Raw genomic sequence first — 18,535 nt, 5'->3', positions numbered from 1 at the left:
ACTGGTACCTCCACAGCACCCATCTCCTGCCCCTTTTTTCCCAGCAGAACGTCCGCTTTAAGGCCCTTCTCCTTGCCTATTTTAGCAAAAATGTCAGAGATAGGAGACCCTGTCTGTTTGGCTTTGGCAGCAAGCTGATTCTTCCTTACCGGTGTCTGCTTCCTCTGCCGGCTGGCTTCCGCCTCGGCTTCAGCCGCTGCCTCGGCAGCAGCTTTCCTTTTCGAGGCAGCTTTGGAGCTCGTGACCGCTTTTGGGGCCATAACTTCACTTTGTCCCTTCTTATCGTTTTTTCCAGTGACTCCGTGAGGCTTGAACACCTTGGTTTGTTACCGGCTCCACTGCCGTCTCAGCAGCAGCCCGCTGTTTGCTCGACGAGCTCCGCGAAATCCGCGGAGGCACCCGACTCCTCCCCTTCACCTGAGCCCTGCCTCCGGCCGCCATCACTCTCACGGCCAGCATCAGCTCCCGCAGCAACCTTCCAATGGCTCCGCGGCAGGTATGGGGCAGTAACATGTAGAGCTCGCCGCTTTTACGATGCTGAGAACTCCCCAAAAAAATGCCGTGGACTGATCACTTTATTCTTCTACCATAATCCTTTTGCGGTCACCTGGTGTCATACTCTCCGGATTCAGGGCACCACACGCAACTCCACTGCTTCTCGCTCCCAGCCGTTCTACACGGCCGCCATCTTGCCCCGTGTTGATGCTATGATTTCGAATCTTTAAGAAGATTATTTGTCCTCATGACGGCTACATAGAACGAAGTCTATCCAATGCACTGACGACATCAGGTTGTAATAAAATGAAAGAAAATCATTTGTCACAACCCTAAAGTTCCTGTGTGGACACAACCCTAAATGTCATAAAAAACGTATAATATCTTAAATGAATGATGTTTGTTTATTTACTTTTGAACAGGGATAGAAGGTTCAGCAGATGGAATAGACTTTCAATATCAACATGCATTGTACACAGATATTCTGATCGCATTGAATGCAAGAAATTAACTATGAAAGCAATAAGACAATTCTTATTCAGATCATGATGTCAGAGATTGTTAAAGTCAAATCCCACTTTTGCCCAAGATTGAGTGAAAAACGTCTACTTGATCTCCACAGAAGTGACCAGTATTTTGTTTGTTTGATGTAGATTTTATCTTCAGCCTGCAGCTTTCAGAAGTACCTTCCAGTACTTTTAGAGGCCCAGATACGGGTCCCGTGCTTGTGGTGCCCGTGCTTGTACTTGTGGTGCCATCAATAAACCTCACTGATGAGACCCAACCAAGCTGAAATCGGACTGCAGATGTTTTGGGTTGCTTTTCAGAGGAGTTGCGGTGTTGCAATTCCAGTTGGGCTGTTTCTAGTAGAACAGGGCCAAGACTGATTTCCACAAGGTTGTTCCATGCGTGGAGTAGTGCACATGGTACAAAAATAATGAACTTGAAGCAGATGGAGCGATCTTAGCAAGCATTCCTACCATCGTTTTTTGTTTTAAGGTTGAATAAAATCGTGTCATCCAAGGAAGAAATGACCGCTAACTCGGTGCTGTGAACAGGCCTAAAGCCAGCCATAGTGGCCTTTACACGTTCTCTTTTCTCTACGAAGTCCTGCAGTTGAACCATCACTGTCTTTCTAATAAATCTGGCAGTGTAGGCTAAAATATTGAGAGTAAGGTGTTCAGGTCCTGGGAGATTTAAAGAAACATTCTTAAGAACAGGCCTTAATGCATCCGCGTTTCACTCTGCCTGAAAGTTCCTACCTACTAGGAAACGGTTAGGAACTTTGTTCAGGAATTCATTCTTTATGGTGCCATTTGCTAAAGGATGATATCATAACAGGGCTGGCCTTTTCCTTATTGTAGATGTTCTAGGCACTACTATTCAAAACTACAGTTTACATCCTTTCACCTATTTTTTTCTCATATCCATGGGACTTCAGAAGAATTAACAATCTAAGGGCCTCATTTATATATTGACGGACGGCCCGTTATTCCACCAGGTCAACAAAGTAAATTACTCAATCGCCCAGGTGGAGTGACCACCCACCAGATTTATAAATGACCACCAAGCTGGCAGTCATTTATAAAGCATTGGTAGGATCTGCAATCAAAGTGGTTCCTGTCAATGTGTTTTTCTGTTTGGTACATGGCTTTATCAGTGGGACAGAGCCCTGTACCAAACAGGTTCCTTTTTTTAATTTTCAAAAAGAAAATCCTGAAACCGGATTTTGTTTACGATAATGAAAAATATAGTGCTCCCCTCGTCATGGGAGCCCTCTCCCATGGTGAGGAAAGCATTCAGCATTTTTCACTTCCTCTTACTTCCAGGGTTTTCCTGGCGGTGACGGACTGTGAAAATTGACAGGTTATTCTACTCATCTAAATTAAGTTGGTGGAATGATAGGTCATCCTCTGATGACCCTTGATCCTCAGGGCCGTCGGAGGGGATTAATCATCGCAGTCTGAGTAGTCTCCACTGTGATTCGGCCCTAAGGTCTGCCTGGATTTTAATTTGGTGGGCGGACCATATTCTTGGCAGTAAAGATACTCCTTCTACATTGTGACAGAGTATCCTTACCACCAAGAATTAAATAGGTCCCTAAATCCCTCTATTTCATTTTTTATTTATGTTGAAACAATTAATATAATCAAAAAACAAATATCTTAAATTCATTAGAAATTGGGTACATCCTACACATAAAAACATTATGTCCCTAACCAAGCAACACTCATCCTTAAATTCTAATATTAAATAGACCTTGGAAGAGTACTTGGGGCACATCCTATGTCATAGTATCCACGTCACATAAAGCATTTTATTTTGTCACTCTTTTCTTCTAGCCTCTTTTATTTTTAACACATATGATAGGGATATGATGATACGATAGAGATATTTAATATAGTGCATTAATCCCTCCCGGAGGAGTATCTCAGCGCTGCACTGCTTAGAGAGGGGAGAGTATTCTAAAACAACAAAGTCTTCAGCCCCTTCTTGAAGGAAGTGAAGACTGAGCAGGAGCGGTAACTAAGGGGAAGTTTATTCTAGTGATGGGGGGGCGGGGGGGGGGGGGGTGTACAAAACTATCGACTCCCCTGTCATGAGGTACGTATGCGAATAATATTAACGACTAATTCATAATTTCGGCTAGGTCACTTCAAGCCTTCATCAGGATGGAAGAAATTGCGGCTATATACATGTTGCACTGTCTTGTGCAGATGTTTATTTGTTATCAATCTTGATTTAATAATTTTCCCAAAGCAGGGCCAATTCACTCCTATTCCTTATTTAGGAAGACGATTCGCCATTAACACAGGTACAGTTGTCCCTCTTTCCTCTAATGGGGATCTACACTTCTTCATTTAATTCTCCTCCTGCGGTGCCTACACTTTCCATTTTTCCTCGGAATGATGAAAAGGATGTTATTTGCCATTTGTTTAAGGGCCTAGGCTGGACAGGGACCATTTCAGTACCCTAAAGACCTGTTCATCGAGATGGACTGTAAAGTGCCATGTATAGATGGAGGGAAAACATTAGGCAAAACCTGTATTATTTGGAAATCCTAATAGATAGCATCAATTTTGTAACATCAGGCCTGTGAGGTCTTGACGGTGTAGGATAGATCCAGCCTGAGCTTGTAAGCAGCAGTGGCCCGTCCGTTAGGGTGAAGGGCTCGCACCCACTCACCTTTTTCCCACCATAAACAGTGTCTGTCAGGCTGAGGAAAATCAGCCTTTCAGATAGTCTTCTTTTTCAGGACCGGCAACCAGGTGCAATACACACAGTAAATGCGCAGGTGTATAGCTGCCTGAGCTGAACTTTGCCAGTCTGAAGATGTCACACATCCTGTGAGTGTGACCTCTTCAGCTTAGCAAAGCTTTTAGAGGATCTCCCCCTCATGACGAGTGGTAGCGTCATTGATAGCCTGTTAGCTGGCACTTCAGTTTTAAGCCATGAAGTGCCCAGGGCAGAGTGTCCATCACTGACACCTTCAAACTTGGAAGGAGAAACCCTTAGTGAAAAGGGAGAGGGTTAAAAGTCGAAAAACAATACAAGTTCCCTTTTCATCCAGTCAGAAAGGAGAGACTTGCGTCTCTGAAAATTTACAGAAGGCGCTTTAGGGTGAGCCAATCACGTATCACAAAGATGTATTGGGATCACTGAATTTACACTCTGTTTCATACCCCTTAGTGGACATCATTCTAACAGACTTAACATTATAAAGATATAAACACTTCAGCTGTGACTTGTATGAAAATATTTATTGTAAATTGTTCTCTGTTCAGACTGGTTTACAAAACATACATTTATTCATAAAAAATTTATTTAAGAACACATGATCTGGCGATAATCAAACAATAGTTAAAAACAAGGTGCACTTGGCTGCACAACAAATTTATCACACAAACAGAAATTGTCGACGCGGCGTTTCGGTGATATTAGGTCGTCACCTTCTTCAGGACAGTATGTTATTTAAAATCACTAGAAATTTAAAAAGAATAAAAATACTGTATTAGCATTTGATGTATTATCTTTTGCGGCTGAACAGTATTCATTATCATCTGACTAAATATTACATCCTAATGTCACAGCTAATCTATTACTTGAACAAAGACACTGCATTTACTCGACATTCATTGCATAGTTTAACCAAGACTGGCTCTGGGACGTTACATTCTTCAAATAACAGTTCCCTCCTATATTCGTGAATCCCACAACTTCTGTTTGGTCTCACCCTTTTATTTGCATCCTTGGGTGCCAGAATAATTTTAAGGCAGTTGTATCGGTTGGCCCACTGGTTTAGAGGCCCCCCTAATTATCTTTTCCTTAGTTAAGGTGTTTTAGCTTCTTGGCTTAGGTATATTAAAATTCTACATACCTTAGATGTTGGTAGGTTAATCGCTTTTTTTAAAATTGGCGATATTTAACCATATCTGGGATTTTTTCAATTTCTGTAAAATTCATGAGAAAATAAGCTGAGTCATTATTTTGCCCCTAAGTAGAACTTTTGTGGGCGATCTCATCAATAATATATTAGATATGTTTTTTACCTTTCTTTAGTAAATCTTTTCCTTGGTGGGAGTGGGTCAATGATGATCCGCCGCTCCGTAAGGATAGGTAAACAGCCTGCCTAATGAGCAAATCCTTGTTTTAGTTGGTGATCACTCCTTTTCTAACATGTCACAATTCTATTACTCTTTTAATTTAAAAGTAGGAATAGTGGTACCTGAGGTCTCTGGCAGTCCAATCTTATGCAGAGGACGGTATAGCTTTCCACAATCCCGGTATTTCATTCACATTTCCTACTGACCTAAAGCTGGATGACAAAACCCGGAGGATGGAGGGTATCTTTAAAATTTTGCATCAGCATAGGACTTTCTGTCTTTAAACGACCTATAGTTTAGTTTGTTGTTCTTACCTCCCAATCTGTCTTTATGGTGCCTGCTCTCGCTTTCTAGAAAGATTTTCTGGCGCATTCAGGATGGGAATGTCTTTTTACTATAAATTAAATTGGAGGAAAAACGGAAAGTAACTAATTTGAATGTGTTCCGTTAGAAAATAAATCCTTATTAAGAGGTTTAGTTTCTGTCTCTCTTTAAACGCCCTGTGTTTTAGTTTGTTGGTCTTACCTCCCAATCTGTCTTTATGGTGCCTGCTCTCGTTTTCTAGGAGCAAATATTTTCTGGCGCATTCAGGGTGGGAATGTCTTTTTACTATAAAGTAAAAGTAGGGAAAAACGGAAAGTAACCGGTTACAATACGTTCCGTTAGGAGATAAATCCTTATTCGGAGGTTAGTTATTAAGGGGGTCGGGCTTGGTACTTACATTTGACAAGTCTCCGCGAGTTTTCCGGGTGTTCTCTTCTGCCGTCTTGCGAGTGGTCTCTAATTTCCACTACGCTGTTCCCGGGTTTATATAGGTCTCGTGGGGGACTTAATTGGGCTAAAGCTATTTCACCTGTGTTTTGTTACATATGTTTAGAAATGCTGTATTATTTGGCCGCCATCTTAACGCGTGTCTGCGTAGTCGAGAATTATATTACTTCTACCCCAGAATGTCAGATTGCACTCCTGACGTACAAGTTTCAGTTCCATATATTCGTATTTTCGTTAGCGTACCCGATGTTTGGTACTACAGTGTTTATTACGTTTGCTTAGTTCATCCCGCTTTTTCGTGGCTGGGTGCATTGGCGCAAGGAGTCGCAGCTATAGGGAAAAGCGGCGGCCATCTTTAAAGGGGTTTAATTGTGTCGCTTTTTCTCGAGGTAATACAACAAAACTTTTTTAAGTCTGGCTTTCATTATACTAACTCTATTGCACATACTTCCCTTTGATGGTAGTTTACTGAGGACGCTTCCAGTTGTGAGCAAAGTTATTATTATTATTTTTATTTAATTTTAGTGCGCTAAACGGCGCCTTATATTGATATCTTGAGGCGGCCATCTTTAAATGATGTAGGATTGCGCCTATTGCTTTATTCCATTTCTATGGTTGGCGCTGTACATATGAGTCCGTTTCTGGATTAGTATATGCTTATTACTACTCGTTCTAGTTCTTCATCTTTGGCGCCATGTTGCACTATGTCATATTATCTCATGTTTTATATTTATATAGTCTTGAGGGCATTTGATTTGTACTGCATTCTATTGAGTTTAATATTAATTTAACCAGGATGTCAACCCAGCAGACTTTCAGGGTTACTATATTCTTCATTTATTTATTATCTATTATATTTGGGATGTGACACTATATCATACTGTTCATTGTATTAAATTATTATTACTGATTTGCATTTTACTCCCGTCGGGCAGATTTTTTTACCTCCTATAGGTACTACAGAATCCTATCCCATTCCTCCTTGCTGTTTAATCCACTTTTAAAGGTGTTGAATTTGGACATGTAATATTGCTCTCTTTTTCTTCTTTTCATGTCCAAATCACCTCCTCTGTTAGTTAATCTCACTACTTCAACTATGCACCATCTGAGATCCTCAACATTGTGTTTTAGGGTATCCCAGTGTTCAGCCAATGGGGCATTAGCCCGTTTTGATCTAATGGCTGATTTGTGCTCGTTTAGCCGTAGTCGTATTTCTCTGGAGGTCTCGCCAATGTATGCTTTTTGGCAGGGGCACTGAATCATGTATATTACATTTTGGGTCCTGCAGTTAACTAGCTCGTTTTGTTGGTGAGTGACACCATTGTAAGTCACTTTAGGTCCCAAAAGATAATACATCAAATGCTAATACAGTATTTTTATTCTTTTTAAATTTCTAGTGATTTTAAATAACATACTGTCCTGAAGAAGGTGACGACCTAATATCACCGAAACGCCGCGTCGACAATTTCTGTTTGTGTGATAAATTTGTTGTGCAGCCAAGTGCACCTTGTTTTTAACTATTGTTTGATTATCGCCAGATCATGTGTTCTTAAATAAATTTTTTATGAATAAATGTATGTTTTGTAAACCAGTCTGAACAGAGAACAATTTACAATAAATATTTTCATACAAGTCACAGCTGAAGTGTTTATATCTTTATAATGTTAAGTCTGTTAGAATGATGTCCACTAAGGGGTATGAAACAGAGTGTAAATTCAGTGATCCCAATACAACTTTGTGATACGTGATTGGCTCACCCTAAAGCGCCTTCTGTAAATTTTCAGAGACGCAAGTCTCTCCTTTCTGACTGGATGAAAAGGGAACTTGTATTGTTTTTCATCACTGACACCTTGTCACAGTGTGTGGTGGGGCTAGCGACTCTCACGGACACCATCCCACTCTGTGACAAGTGATGGATTGCAGCCTGCCCTCAAGCCAATGAGGGGAGGTGGCAGTCCCAACCCTTCTAGAACCTCAGAGGCTTCTCTCCAGGTATGTTGCAGAATGTAAGTTTTATATTCTTATTTAATGTTTGGTGCATGCCATGCATTTATGTATGTATGTGTATATATGGGTGCGTGATGTGAATGGCTGTACTTTTGTGTGTGAGTGTGTGCTCCTCCGCTCACCCTTATGCTCTAATTACAAGCTGCCACTGCTTGTAAGATCTAGGTACCCTGTGGTTGGTCTTGCTTGGTGAGGCCTGAGTCTGTAAGATGTGTATCCTGCAGGTTAGCAGATTTGAGACCTGAAATCCTGATGTCTGTGTAATCTAGGGTCAGCTCTGCTGTAAGAGTTCTTTACATTAGATCTACGAAGTCTGAAGGTTAGCTTTGCTGTTGGAAGACTGAGCCTGTAAGAGCAGTATGGCCTGCATCAAAACTTGTCCAAGGCCAGAGACTGTGGCATCTGTATACTCTGCATATGGCTCTGTTGTATAATGTGTGACCTGTTAAAAAACACTGGTTTCAGCGTAGACAAATAGTCATAGACTGTATCTCTTAGAAGAGCAATGAGAGGTTATAAAAATGTATTAAAAGTTTGTGTTTTTATTTACATATATGCAGTTTCTCAAGGGTTAATCCATAGTCGTCAAAGAAGAGTGGTCTAAGTTAACTGAAGAAAGAGCGGGGTTTGTGGTGCCAAATGTGACTGTTTTCTATTGCACCTTATGCTTCTAACCGTTTTTTTTCTTCCCAGCTGGTAGTTGGTGATTTGGGAACCGGGTTGTCTAATATGAAGCTGAAGGTGTTCAAGGGAACTAGCCTGATGACGGAGAATGCGCTGCTCGATCTCCCCACAAGCGTAGTCTCCTTTATGATGGATCAAAATGAGCCCCGCACCCCAGCTATTGCAGTTGCTTCTGGTCCCTTTGTCTTTATCTACAAGAACCTCCGCCCTTATTTCAAGTTTACTATTCCCGTCATGGATGTGAACCCACTGGAGCAGGACTTGTGGAGCCAAGCCAAAGAGGTATAGGATCACTATTACGTTCAGCATTTTCCTGTTGTTCTGTAGAATGATTAAAGTCCCTCATCTTGTGAAGATAACCCAGATTATCTGGTCCCTCTTTCCATATATTCCATTCCTGGTAATGTTGGGTGATTCATGTACTTGGAGACTTCTTTATAATATCATTTAGTGCTTTATAGCTATGGACTGTAATAATGCTTAGACATCCGAGCAACTGTTGTATAATGGAGGTGCAGAGGGCGTAAAGGTAAGGAGGGAAGAGGTGAGGCTTATAAATGGGAGATCTCATTCATTAAGAAAAAAAGGAAGCAAGCAAGCTTTCACCAGTTCAATATGTCCTCCTCTTCAATTCAAGTTGATAGGAGAATTAAATGCTCCAGAATTTGTTTTTGCTAAATTTCCGCATAATTTCTTGCCAAATGATGAGTTATATCAGATCCTCCCACCAGTATCTTGGCTGGGATTCTGTATGAATGATAATACTCTGGTGTGGTCACAAATGTATCCCCATATAGGTGCCTGTGCCTGGAGCAGCATTCGACTTGTATGCTGTAGCTCTCGGTTGTGTATATTGCAAAATAACTCTCACCTGAGTCAATTGTGACTCAACAAACGGGCTATATTAACTCAGCTTAGGCTCATTCATCTTTGACATAAGTAACACACTCAAGGTTATTTAGCAGTTGGCAAATACTTGTCATCCCGTAAAAAAAAGGTTTCTCATGGTGGAGCCTCGGTTGGTTCTACCATGAGACTCACTTGATTTGCTGGACCATCCACCACTGGATAACTAGACCATAATGATTGTCGCCTATCCTTTTTAGCATTGGGTGATAGTCAGAAGAATTCCTTGTTCTGGAGCGCTGTGCAAGGCATGATTAGATAAATCTCTAGATGTGCCTGACAAACTCCTGCATTGTGTGTTTGTTTAATTAAAAAAAAAAGTATGCTCAGGATTGGTAGCAGGGTTGGGGGTATGGCAAACAAACATTGCACTCACTCCACATTCTATTCTGTCTTGAATACTACCTCTGAACCATTGTTTGCTCTGAAGGCAGTGAGATCCCCAATAGGCAGGGATCTCACAGTATACCAGGCGGTTCTCCATTGTTGATGACCGGACTCGCTGACAGATCACTTGCCAGGGTCTAAATTCCCTCTTCAGTCTCAAGTTTGTAAAACAGCAACCATAGCTCTCCAGTTGGGCCATGTAGTGTCACCCATTTGCATTCTGATACTTTAATCCAGCATTCATGAAGGGAAATGCAGAACTACAAGTAATAATAACTTGCTTTTTATATAGCACTTCATCTCTCTCTTTTGGTTTTTCTTAGCACTGTAAATAATTGGTGTTACAGCTACCTAATGTGAAAGTACTTTAACTTTTAGAAAGCTGAGTTTGTTTTGCCCAGAATCAAACATGTGACCTATGGATAGCGAGAGATACCAGCCATGAGTGTCTACTGGCTTACCACAATACCTCAAGAACTGGATATTTTACTCATGTCTAAGATAGAGCACTGTTATGTATTTATCCAAAGTGAAAACCTTAACATTATCAAACAAACCAATCTGTCTCTTCCAGCTCCCTCCAATATCTTCAATTAAATTGAGAGAGGAAGTTTTGTCTAATGGATGCATTACTTACCTCACAACCTGAAGAGCTGGGGTTTAAATCCAGTTTCTGCAAATGAACAAACATTGTTTGTCTGTGTTCATCACCTTCATGTCTGGGCTTTGTAGTGTTCATTTGTGTGATTTAATTTAGATGGTCATAATTATTTTGGTGTGTGTGTGTAATGTAATATGTTATGTTTAATGCATTATGTAGGGTGTTTCTATGTCAGTTGTTTCTTAGCAGATGGACCTATGTAAGTATATTGATAGACAAAACACCTAAAATGGAAAATAATAACGTAGATATATTTTGCTGAAGTATTGCACTGCAGCCGTATATCTTTCTTAAACACAGACACAGATTGTGTAGTTGGAAAGCTCTGCATGGTTGTACAAGAGCTGAAGTGTTGTAATGTTAATTTTCCTTATTACATTTTACCTCCTGAAAATGGGGGGAAGCTTGGCAGAATGAGGCCCATGATTTTGGTTGCTGTATTATATTGCTGATTGCATGTAACAAGCAAGCTAGGAGCTCAATAGATTTTAGACGTAGGCCTCTGGCCCTCAATAGGATGCACCTGCATACTTTCAACTGTGAGGACCTGATTGCAATGTGACTAGAATATTGAATGTTGAACATTGTTGGAAGTGCATTGACAAATTCTGTGTCTTGGTAGGACAGTGGGAATTGATAAAAAAAACTCTCTAAAAGAGTGCGCAAATATCTCTGCCAATATAGTATATTAAACATTTACAAATCAATATTCTATGTAAATAAAATGCTCAGAACACTGCCAAAAGCAAAATGTTTAGACCGCTTCCACCCCTTGTAACACAGTTGAAGGCAAGGTCCTGCTCTCTCCAGATCTCCTTTTGCATAGCATTCCTTATGATCACTGAGCCTTGGCTCCTCCCAATCTTACTGCATTTGAAAAGTATTACTGCTTTTGAAACTGTTACTTACCTGCAACTGAGTTCCTCTTGTTTTAGAAATAAAATATACAAAACAATTGGTCTGGATTCAGTCTTTGAGTCTATGCTATCATTTCTTGCCTGAGTGTTTACAATAAATGCTTAACACAGCCCTCTCATAAAGCTAGCTGCTCGACCACACTACCACAAATAGAACTTTTAGTATTATCTACTTAAGCCTCTGGGGATTCACTGGACTCTGTGCATACTATACCTTACTTTGGTATAGTTTATACAGAGCCACTCAGGAACTCATTTGCAGGTAAGTAACAGTTTCAAAAGCAGTAAGACTTTTCAAATGCAGTAAGAATAGTTTTGCAAGGCAGTAGACAATGCTTTACAGTATTAGGAATACTTTTGTATAATAAGATTAGAACAGTAGAACTTTGCAATAGACCTTTTTGAGGGGAGGACAATTGGAATAGCTACTCTTCCTCCATGCTAGGCACCTGTGTTCGACTTTATTTATGTTATGTTCAGGGCTTTAAAATATTGTCTAAGCTTTGTTTAGGTGTGCCCAACCAGTCCTATGGCTACCTATTCTTTTAATCTAAATTTTCCCTCTAAACCTAACTGTGATGAAAATTTGGCATATTACCGCAGAATGCTAGCAGGATACCTTTCCTTGGGCCACCCAGAGTTCACATAATCAACAATCTTTTGTACATTTTGATCCTCTTTCATGCAGCTCTTCCATTCTTCCTTACACGATATTTTCTTCTCCACAAACAAACGCTCCAAATGGTCAAACACCTTGTTCTTGCAACCTAAGTCCAATAGCAGGCTTAACAGATAATCCGTGCTATCGTTCGTAGTCCCTGCAACATGTTGAGGCTGAACATCCTACTCTAACAACTCCATACCTAACCAAGATGTGGACCTCTCAGAAGGAACATTCTCACCACCAAGTATGAAAACTAACGGTTTGTGGTCCATCCTTAATGTGAACGTTTTCCACCAAAAGTATGTTTTAAATTTCTGTATCACCCATGTACAGGCTAATATCTGTTTTTCAATTTTTCAATAAGCGTTTTTCATTTGCCTGTGAGTTTGGGCTGCAAAGACAACATTTCTTTCCGCCTGCTTGTCCTTTTGCTTAAGTATCTGTCCTACACCATTATAGAATTAATCCACTGTAATGAATACCCGCAGATTAGGATCAAAGGCTTAACAGCATACTTTTTAATTGTTCACCTGTATTGCTCTGCTCTTGTTCCCAAACAAATTTCATGATTTTGGTAATCTTGTTAGTTTGTTCACTTTTGTTTTTTGTAAATATATTTTTATTGCAGGAATTAGGTAAAGTTACAGTTTGGTCCACCATAAGGCAATCGGTGATGGTAACACCACCGATGGAATAACACTAATACACGGCCATTTAGCCCACAACCCGGAGGTCGGGCGGCATTTATGCTGAATCGATGCAGGCGGGCCCAGCGGCCTTCTAGTAATGACCATTCATAAATTAAAGGTTCACTTCTGCTTTTCTAAAGAAAAATGAAAAATTCCCTCCCCCCCTCCAACTAATCAAAACACACCCAGAGGACTAAATTCCCAGCCTTTAGTGCAATAAGTCATCAGTGTAGTAGGAAGCTTATGATGCTCCCTTCTCCCTCTATCCCCCTCCCCCCTCCCACCCCCGCCATCGGTGTACTGGTAGATGTGCAAAGAGCGTGTGGTAGGAGACATCACGCTTCCTGACGGGAACACCGTGTCATTATTGCTCTACGGGGGCGTAGGCTGCCCATCATCATCACTATCGGTGTCACTGGGTGTGTTGTGATTGCGCAGGGCCTGCACCAATGCCTCCCACGCCTGTGCTGATTCCAGCGCCTTCTCATTCCGCTGCCGCCTCGCCAACTGATATCTCAGGGTGCGCTTGCCCTCAGCCCATTTAAGAAATTCATTGCGCCATTTAGTGCCCGTTGGACCAACTCATGCCTTCCAGTGTCTAGTTATTTCCCGTTTCGCCAGGAGTAGCCCCATGTCAATAAATTTACTGGTAACTTTGTTTTTGGGGGTATGTGGAAACCAGTGCAAGATCCCCACCGCAACGTCAAACTGTAGGGACCGTTCAGTAACCCTGTTAAGGGTGTCCCCTATCAGATCAGCGTCCAATATGAGGACAAAGCGGAGCAGGACCATAACATCTGAATAAGGTCAGCCCCAAGCGTCCGGCATCTAGGGCAGGCCGCCGTGTCCGAGGCGAAGTATTTTTGTATCTTCTCCGGGGTCAGGTAGGCGCGGTGCAGTATATAAAAGTGGACCAATTGGAACCGAGCGTTACGCGTGCTCTTCCATGCCCGGCGCATCAACTGGGCCCATGTGGTCTCCGGGATGTCCCTCCCTATGTCTGCCTCCCACCGGGTCCTGAGTGTGTCCAATGGGGGTAGCCGCTCGTTGATCATCCTGGAGTACAAGCACGTTACGGCTTTGGCCGTTCCCGCCGCCATCATGACATATTGACACGCCGCTGACGTCTGTGGTTCCTCAAAACCATCCGGCCAGTGCGGTTGGAGTGCTCTCGTGACCGCCGCATGAAGCAAGAAGTCGCCCCGGGGGATGTCAAAGCGGTCTAGGATCGCCTGGAAAGGCAGCAGTACTCCATCCTCAATTCAATTCAATTCAAAGAAAACTTTATTCGGATTGCAAAAAATCCATGAAAGTCACATATTACATAAAAAGACATCTTTAAAAATAGTTTACGCAATTTCCATAAAATAGTTAAAAGAAAACAGCAATGTTGATGTAAACAGTCAAAATCAGATTATTAGAGTGCGTTCCAATGTGCATTACAAGTAGCTAAAGTGCTATTGCATAGGAGGCATTTTTTGGGCGCGTGAGCATTTCAAGGAGGTTCCATAGATTTCCGTGCATAAAATATGACTTTCAAGAATGAGCTTGCGCGAAAAATCAGTTCATCATTATCTAAATTTAAAAACATAAGATATGATTGAGTTAGGGAAACTGGCCTTTGTTTTTTAAAATATGGAGCTAAAAACCACTTGATATATTTCATAAAAAATTTACAGTGAAAGAAGAAATGTAGTTCATTTTGTCTGCTGTGTCCATCACAAGGGCAAGGGCTTAGCTCGTGTCCAGAGTTCAACGTGCTGTGGCCCATGGGAAAGCAAAGTGAGTATTTTATAGATCCAGCTCTTAGGCGAAATAGTAGCAACCTTTCCCAGTTGGTCATAGGGAGTCTGAGGTATAAAGGTATTTGTTGTGGAGATAGGTCATTGTTTATATTAATCACATATGATTTGACAGTTTGTTTTCCTCATAAAGGTCACCTATGATCTGTATACCCGCATCCTCCCAAACTCGTAGTTGCGACCAATCGCCACCATGCGGCAATGCAGTGATCATCCCAAGTGGGATTTCTGGGGCATAGGGGTGTTTCATTCCCGACTTGCGTTGCACCCGGTTCCAGCACGACTGTATAGTGCGTTCCTCCTGTGTGAGGTCCTTCAGAGCCAGCCTCTGTTGCAGTGCAATATAGGATAGAACGTGTCTGGGTATGTCCAGCCCCCGCTCCTCCTCCGGGCCTCGAAACTCCCGTGCTATCTCCTGAGTGTAGGTCTGCAGTTGGGCGGCCAAGTAATATGTTTCAAAGTCGGGTACAGCCAACCCTCCCTCCGCTTTAGGTCTCATTAGGGTCTTAAGCGCAACTCTGCAGCGGCCCGATCCCCATAGGAATGCCACGAGCAGTGTGCTCAAGTTCCGGAAGACGGCCGGTGGGATCCAGATCGGAAGCGTCCTGAAGTAATATAGTAGCCGAGGAAGCGCCACCATCTTGTAAGATGTAAGACGCCGGGTCGTTGCCCTCCTTATCGGGTTTGAGCAGGGGGACCACCAGGGCCTCACGCATCGAACCCGGAATGCGCCCCAGACGCTTCGCCTCCCTGTAGACTATCAAAAGCCGCGGGCCAGGAGGTCAACGTAGGCGGAGTAGAACTCCACTGGAAGTCCATCCAGGCCTGGGGTCTTGTTTCGCGCCATCTTTTTTATGGCGCTGCGGATCTCCCCCAGCTCCAGGTCTCTCCTCAATTCCTTCGGCTGTTCGGGCTCCAGAGCGGGGATAGGTAAATCCTGTAAGAAGTCATCAATGGGGGTAGTGTCCGGTGACATCCTACTTCGGTACAATTCTTCATAGTAGCCCAGAAAACAACTAAGGATTTCGGGTTGGGAATAAACCTCTATGCCCTCCGCATCCCGCATAGCCACCGTGGGAGAGGTGCGCCTCGTGGGGTTAGCCAGCCAAGCCAGGAGCGCTCCTGATTTATCACCCTCAGCGAGCGACCTGGTCAGATAAGCCTTGTAGTCGAAACTACGTAGCCGTTCAACTTCAACAGCCACGGCTTCCTTCGCCGCCGTAGTCTGTTATTGAAGCTCCGGGCGGCCGGGACGGAGGAGCTCCATCTCGCGGAGTTTCCGATCAGCTTTAGCAAGGTCCTCTAGAAGGACCCGTCGCATCCCCACCTTCTTCGTTATGCAATAGCCCCTAACTACCACTTTAAATGCATCCCATTCAGTGGCCCTCGCCCCAGTCGTGCCCTCGTTCTCCGCGAAGTACGCGGCGATTCTGTCTTCCAGTTCACTCCGGAACACCTGATCTTCCAATATCTCGGGGCGTAGCCTCCAAGTTGGAACACAGGGGATACCCGGGAGCCACCCAAAGTCGGCCAGTAGAGGATTGTGGTCGGAGATGGTCCTCGCTAAATACTCAGACCTCATGGCCGTGGACACTAGTTCCGCCGACCCCCAACAACCCATCTAATCGCACGTGCAGTTCGTGCATGCCGGAGAAGTGGGAGTAGTCTCGGGCATGTGGATGCTGGGCTCGCCAAATGTCCGTCAGTCCCCACTTAGTCTGCCATTCCAGTCTACCCTTGGCTACCCGGTGGGTTGGTGAGTCCGGAAGGGGAGGGTGAGATCTGTCGAGATCAATGTCCAGCACCGAGTTGAAGTCTCCCCCGATCAAAAGAGGCCCCGATAGATAGTGGGCCAGAGAGCCTGACAGCGCAGCCAAAAAGGCCAGCTGATCCACGTTAGGCGCATAAATGCTGCATATGTTCAGATCCTTTCCCCCCAGTTTGCCAGCTATGGCCACAAACCTCCCCTCCGGATCCACAGTGTGTTTAATGACCTGCAGGGGAACCCCGGCCCGCACCCAGATCAACGCGCCCCTACCATAAGCTGAGTATGTGGTGTTGTATAACTGCCCTCTCCACCTACGCTGCAACGCCAATCCCTCTGTCTTCGTTAGGTGTGTCTCTTGTAGAAGCGCAATCTGTACTCCTCTACGCATCAGGTAAGCGTGGACCTTATGTCGCCTGGACATGGAATGCAGACCGCGTACATTCCAGGTAATGCACTTCAAGGTAGATAGATCAGCCATTGTCCCATGTTATCTCACCAAGTCTCCCCCAGCAATGCTCAAGTACAGTTAAACACAGTGAAAGCCCCGTACCAATGGTGTGTCTTCTCCCCAACAACAACAAAACAACCCCCGAACATCCCCCCCCCCCACACCCTCCCCAGAACAGGTCCCAAATAGTACCATCTAGTTCCCATCCAAACTGCACCCACAAAAAAACCCCAAACTAACCTGACGGTAGCCACCGCAGGTGTGCCTTAAGGGCAAAGTGGGGGTCGAGCGTCAATAGGGGGTCTCCGCACCTCAAAGCTACCGAAGTGCGATCGAGCCCTGAGTTATGAGGGCTGAAAATGGGTGTGACCCCAACCCACCTCACATCCAGTCACCCAACAGTTCCCACAAAGATTCACCCCCCCCCCCCCCCCACTGCCTCACCCCTCCGTTGAAACCGGCTCACCCGAAATCACCCCTGTCCATCGAGCAGGCCCTCCGCTGTCTCCGGGGTTATCACAGGGAGGTTCACACTATCAGTCTCAGAGTCCTCCGTGTCCGTGTGGCCCCCACCTCCGCCAGGCTCCGAGTCTTCAATTATGGGTCCACCTTGGGAGCCTGACATACTGGATACCATCTCCAGCACCCCCGCCGTTCCGCTGTAGTCTCCACTGTCGAGGGTCGGCCGGGTCTGCCTCGGCGATTCCGGATCCTTTTTGACCTCCATTGTAGGCCTACCTCCGAGGTAGTCGAGAAGGAGGACTCAGGACCATCCTTGCCAGCTCTGTATAGTTCAAGGCAACTGCACGCGTCCTCCGGGGTATCGAAGAATTTGGTCGTGCCATCCAGGATGATGCGGAGCCTTGCCGGAAATAGCAAAGAATACTGGATGCTCTCACTCCTCAGATCTCGTTTGATCTCTAAGAAGGAGGCTCGCCTCCGCTGGGTCTCATAGGTGTAGTCTGGAAAAATGTCCACCCGACTGTTTGCCACCTGGTACGGCCCATTTTGTCTGACGGCATTGAGAAGCAAATCTCTGTTGCGGAAATGTAGTAGCCGCGCCACCACCAGGCGTGGGGGTCGGCCCGGCTGCGGCGGCCTGGACGGCACCCTGTGCGCCCGTTCCAGAGTGGAAAAGGAGGAAAGCCCCTCGGGTGCCACCACAGTCCTGAGCCAGTCTTCCAAATGGGCCACCATGTCACCACCTTTTCCGGCAGGCCCACCACACGGATGTTATTCCTTCTATTGCGCCCTTCCGCGTCTTCCCGCCGTCTTTCCAGAGCATCTATGCGGGTCAGAGCGTCCTTCATGGCGGCGGCTAAAGTTTTTTGCGCGGGTTCTAAGATTCCCACCGAGCTCTCCACTTCCTTGACTCTGTCCGAGAGCTTACCGTGGTCCTCCCTGAGCAAGCCCAGGCTCGTCGCGACCTGGGCAATGTCTTGTTGGCGGGCCGACCGTGTATCAGTGATCGCCGCCAGGATCCTGTCGAGTTGTTGTTGGAGGTTCGGACTCCCCGACCGCTCCGGATCTAATCGATCGTCTTTATCAGGCGCCTCCACGTCCGAGGCGGCCTGAGTGCCACCCTTAGTACTCTTCGGCTTCACCATGGCGGCCTCGGTCTCCAGTAGTCGCCCAATCAAGGGAGGGTCAATCGGATTGCCTTCGGTTGCCGTCGAAGGTCCCGTGTCGATGCGGACCGCAGATCGGTCCCCGGTGTGGTGGCAGGAGATAT

General features: G+C 44.6%; 1 protein-coding gene across 1 annotated transcript in view; it reads left to right on the top strand.

Annotated features, from left to right (window-relative positions):
• The window catches only part of BBS1 (Bardet-Biedl syndrome 1), a 591,426-nt gene that overhangs the window by 39,718 nt on the left and 533,173 nt on the right, over positions 1-18,535 (top strand). Inside the window, exon 4 of the mRNA XM_086938512.1 lies at positions 8,571-8,843. Within this exon, the coding sequence (XP_086794638.1) occupies positions 8,571-8,843 (273 nt within the window). The remainder of the gene's footprint in view (positions 1-8,570; positions 8,844-18,535) is intronic.

Source organism: Lissotriton vulgaris, chromosome 9 (genome assembly GCF_964263255.1).
Source record: "Lissotriton vulgaris chromosome 9, aLisVul1.2, whole genome shotgun sequence".
Taxonomy (NCBI): Eukaryota; Metazoa; Chordata; class Amphibia; order Caudata; family Salamandridae; genus Lissotriton; species Lissotriton vulgaris.
Note: the sequence above shows the minus strand (reverse complement) of the source record. Positions and strands in the feature narration are given on the sequence as shown.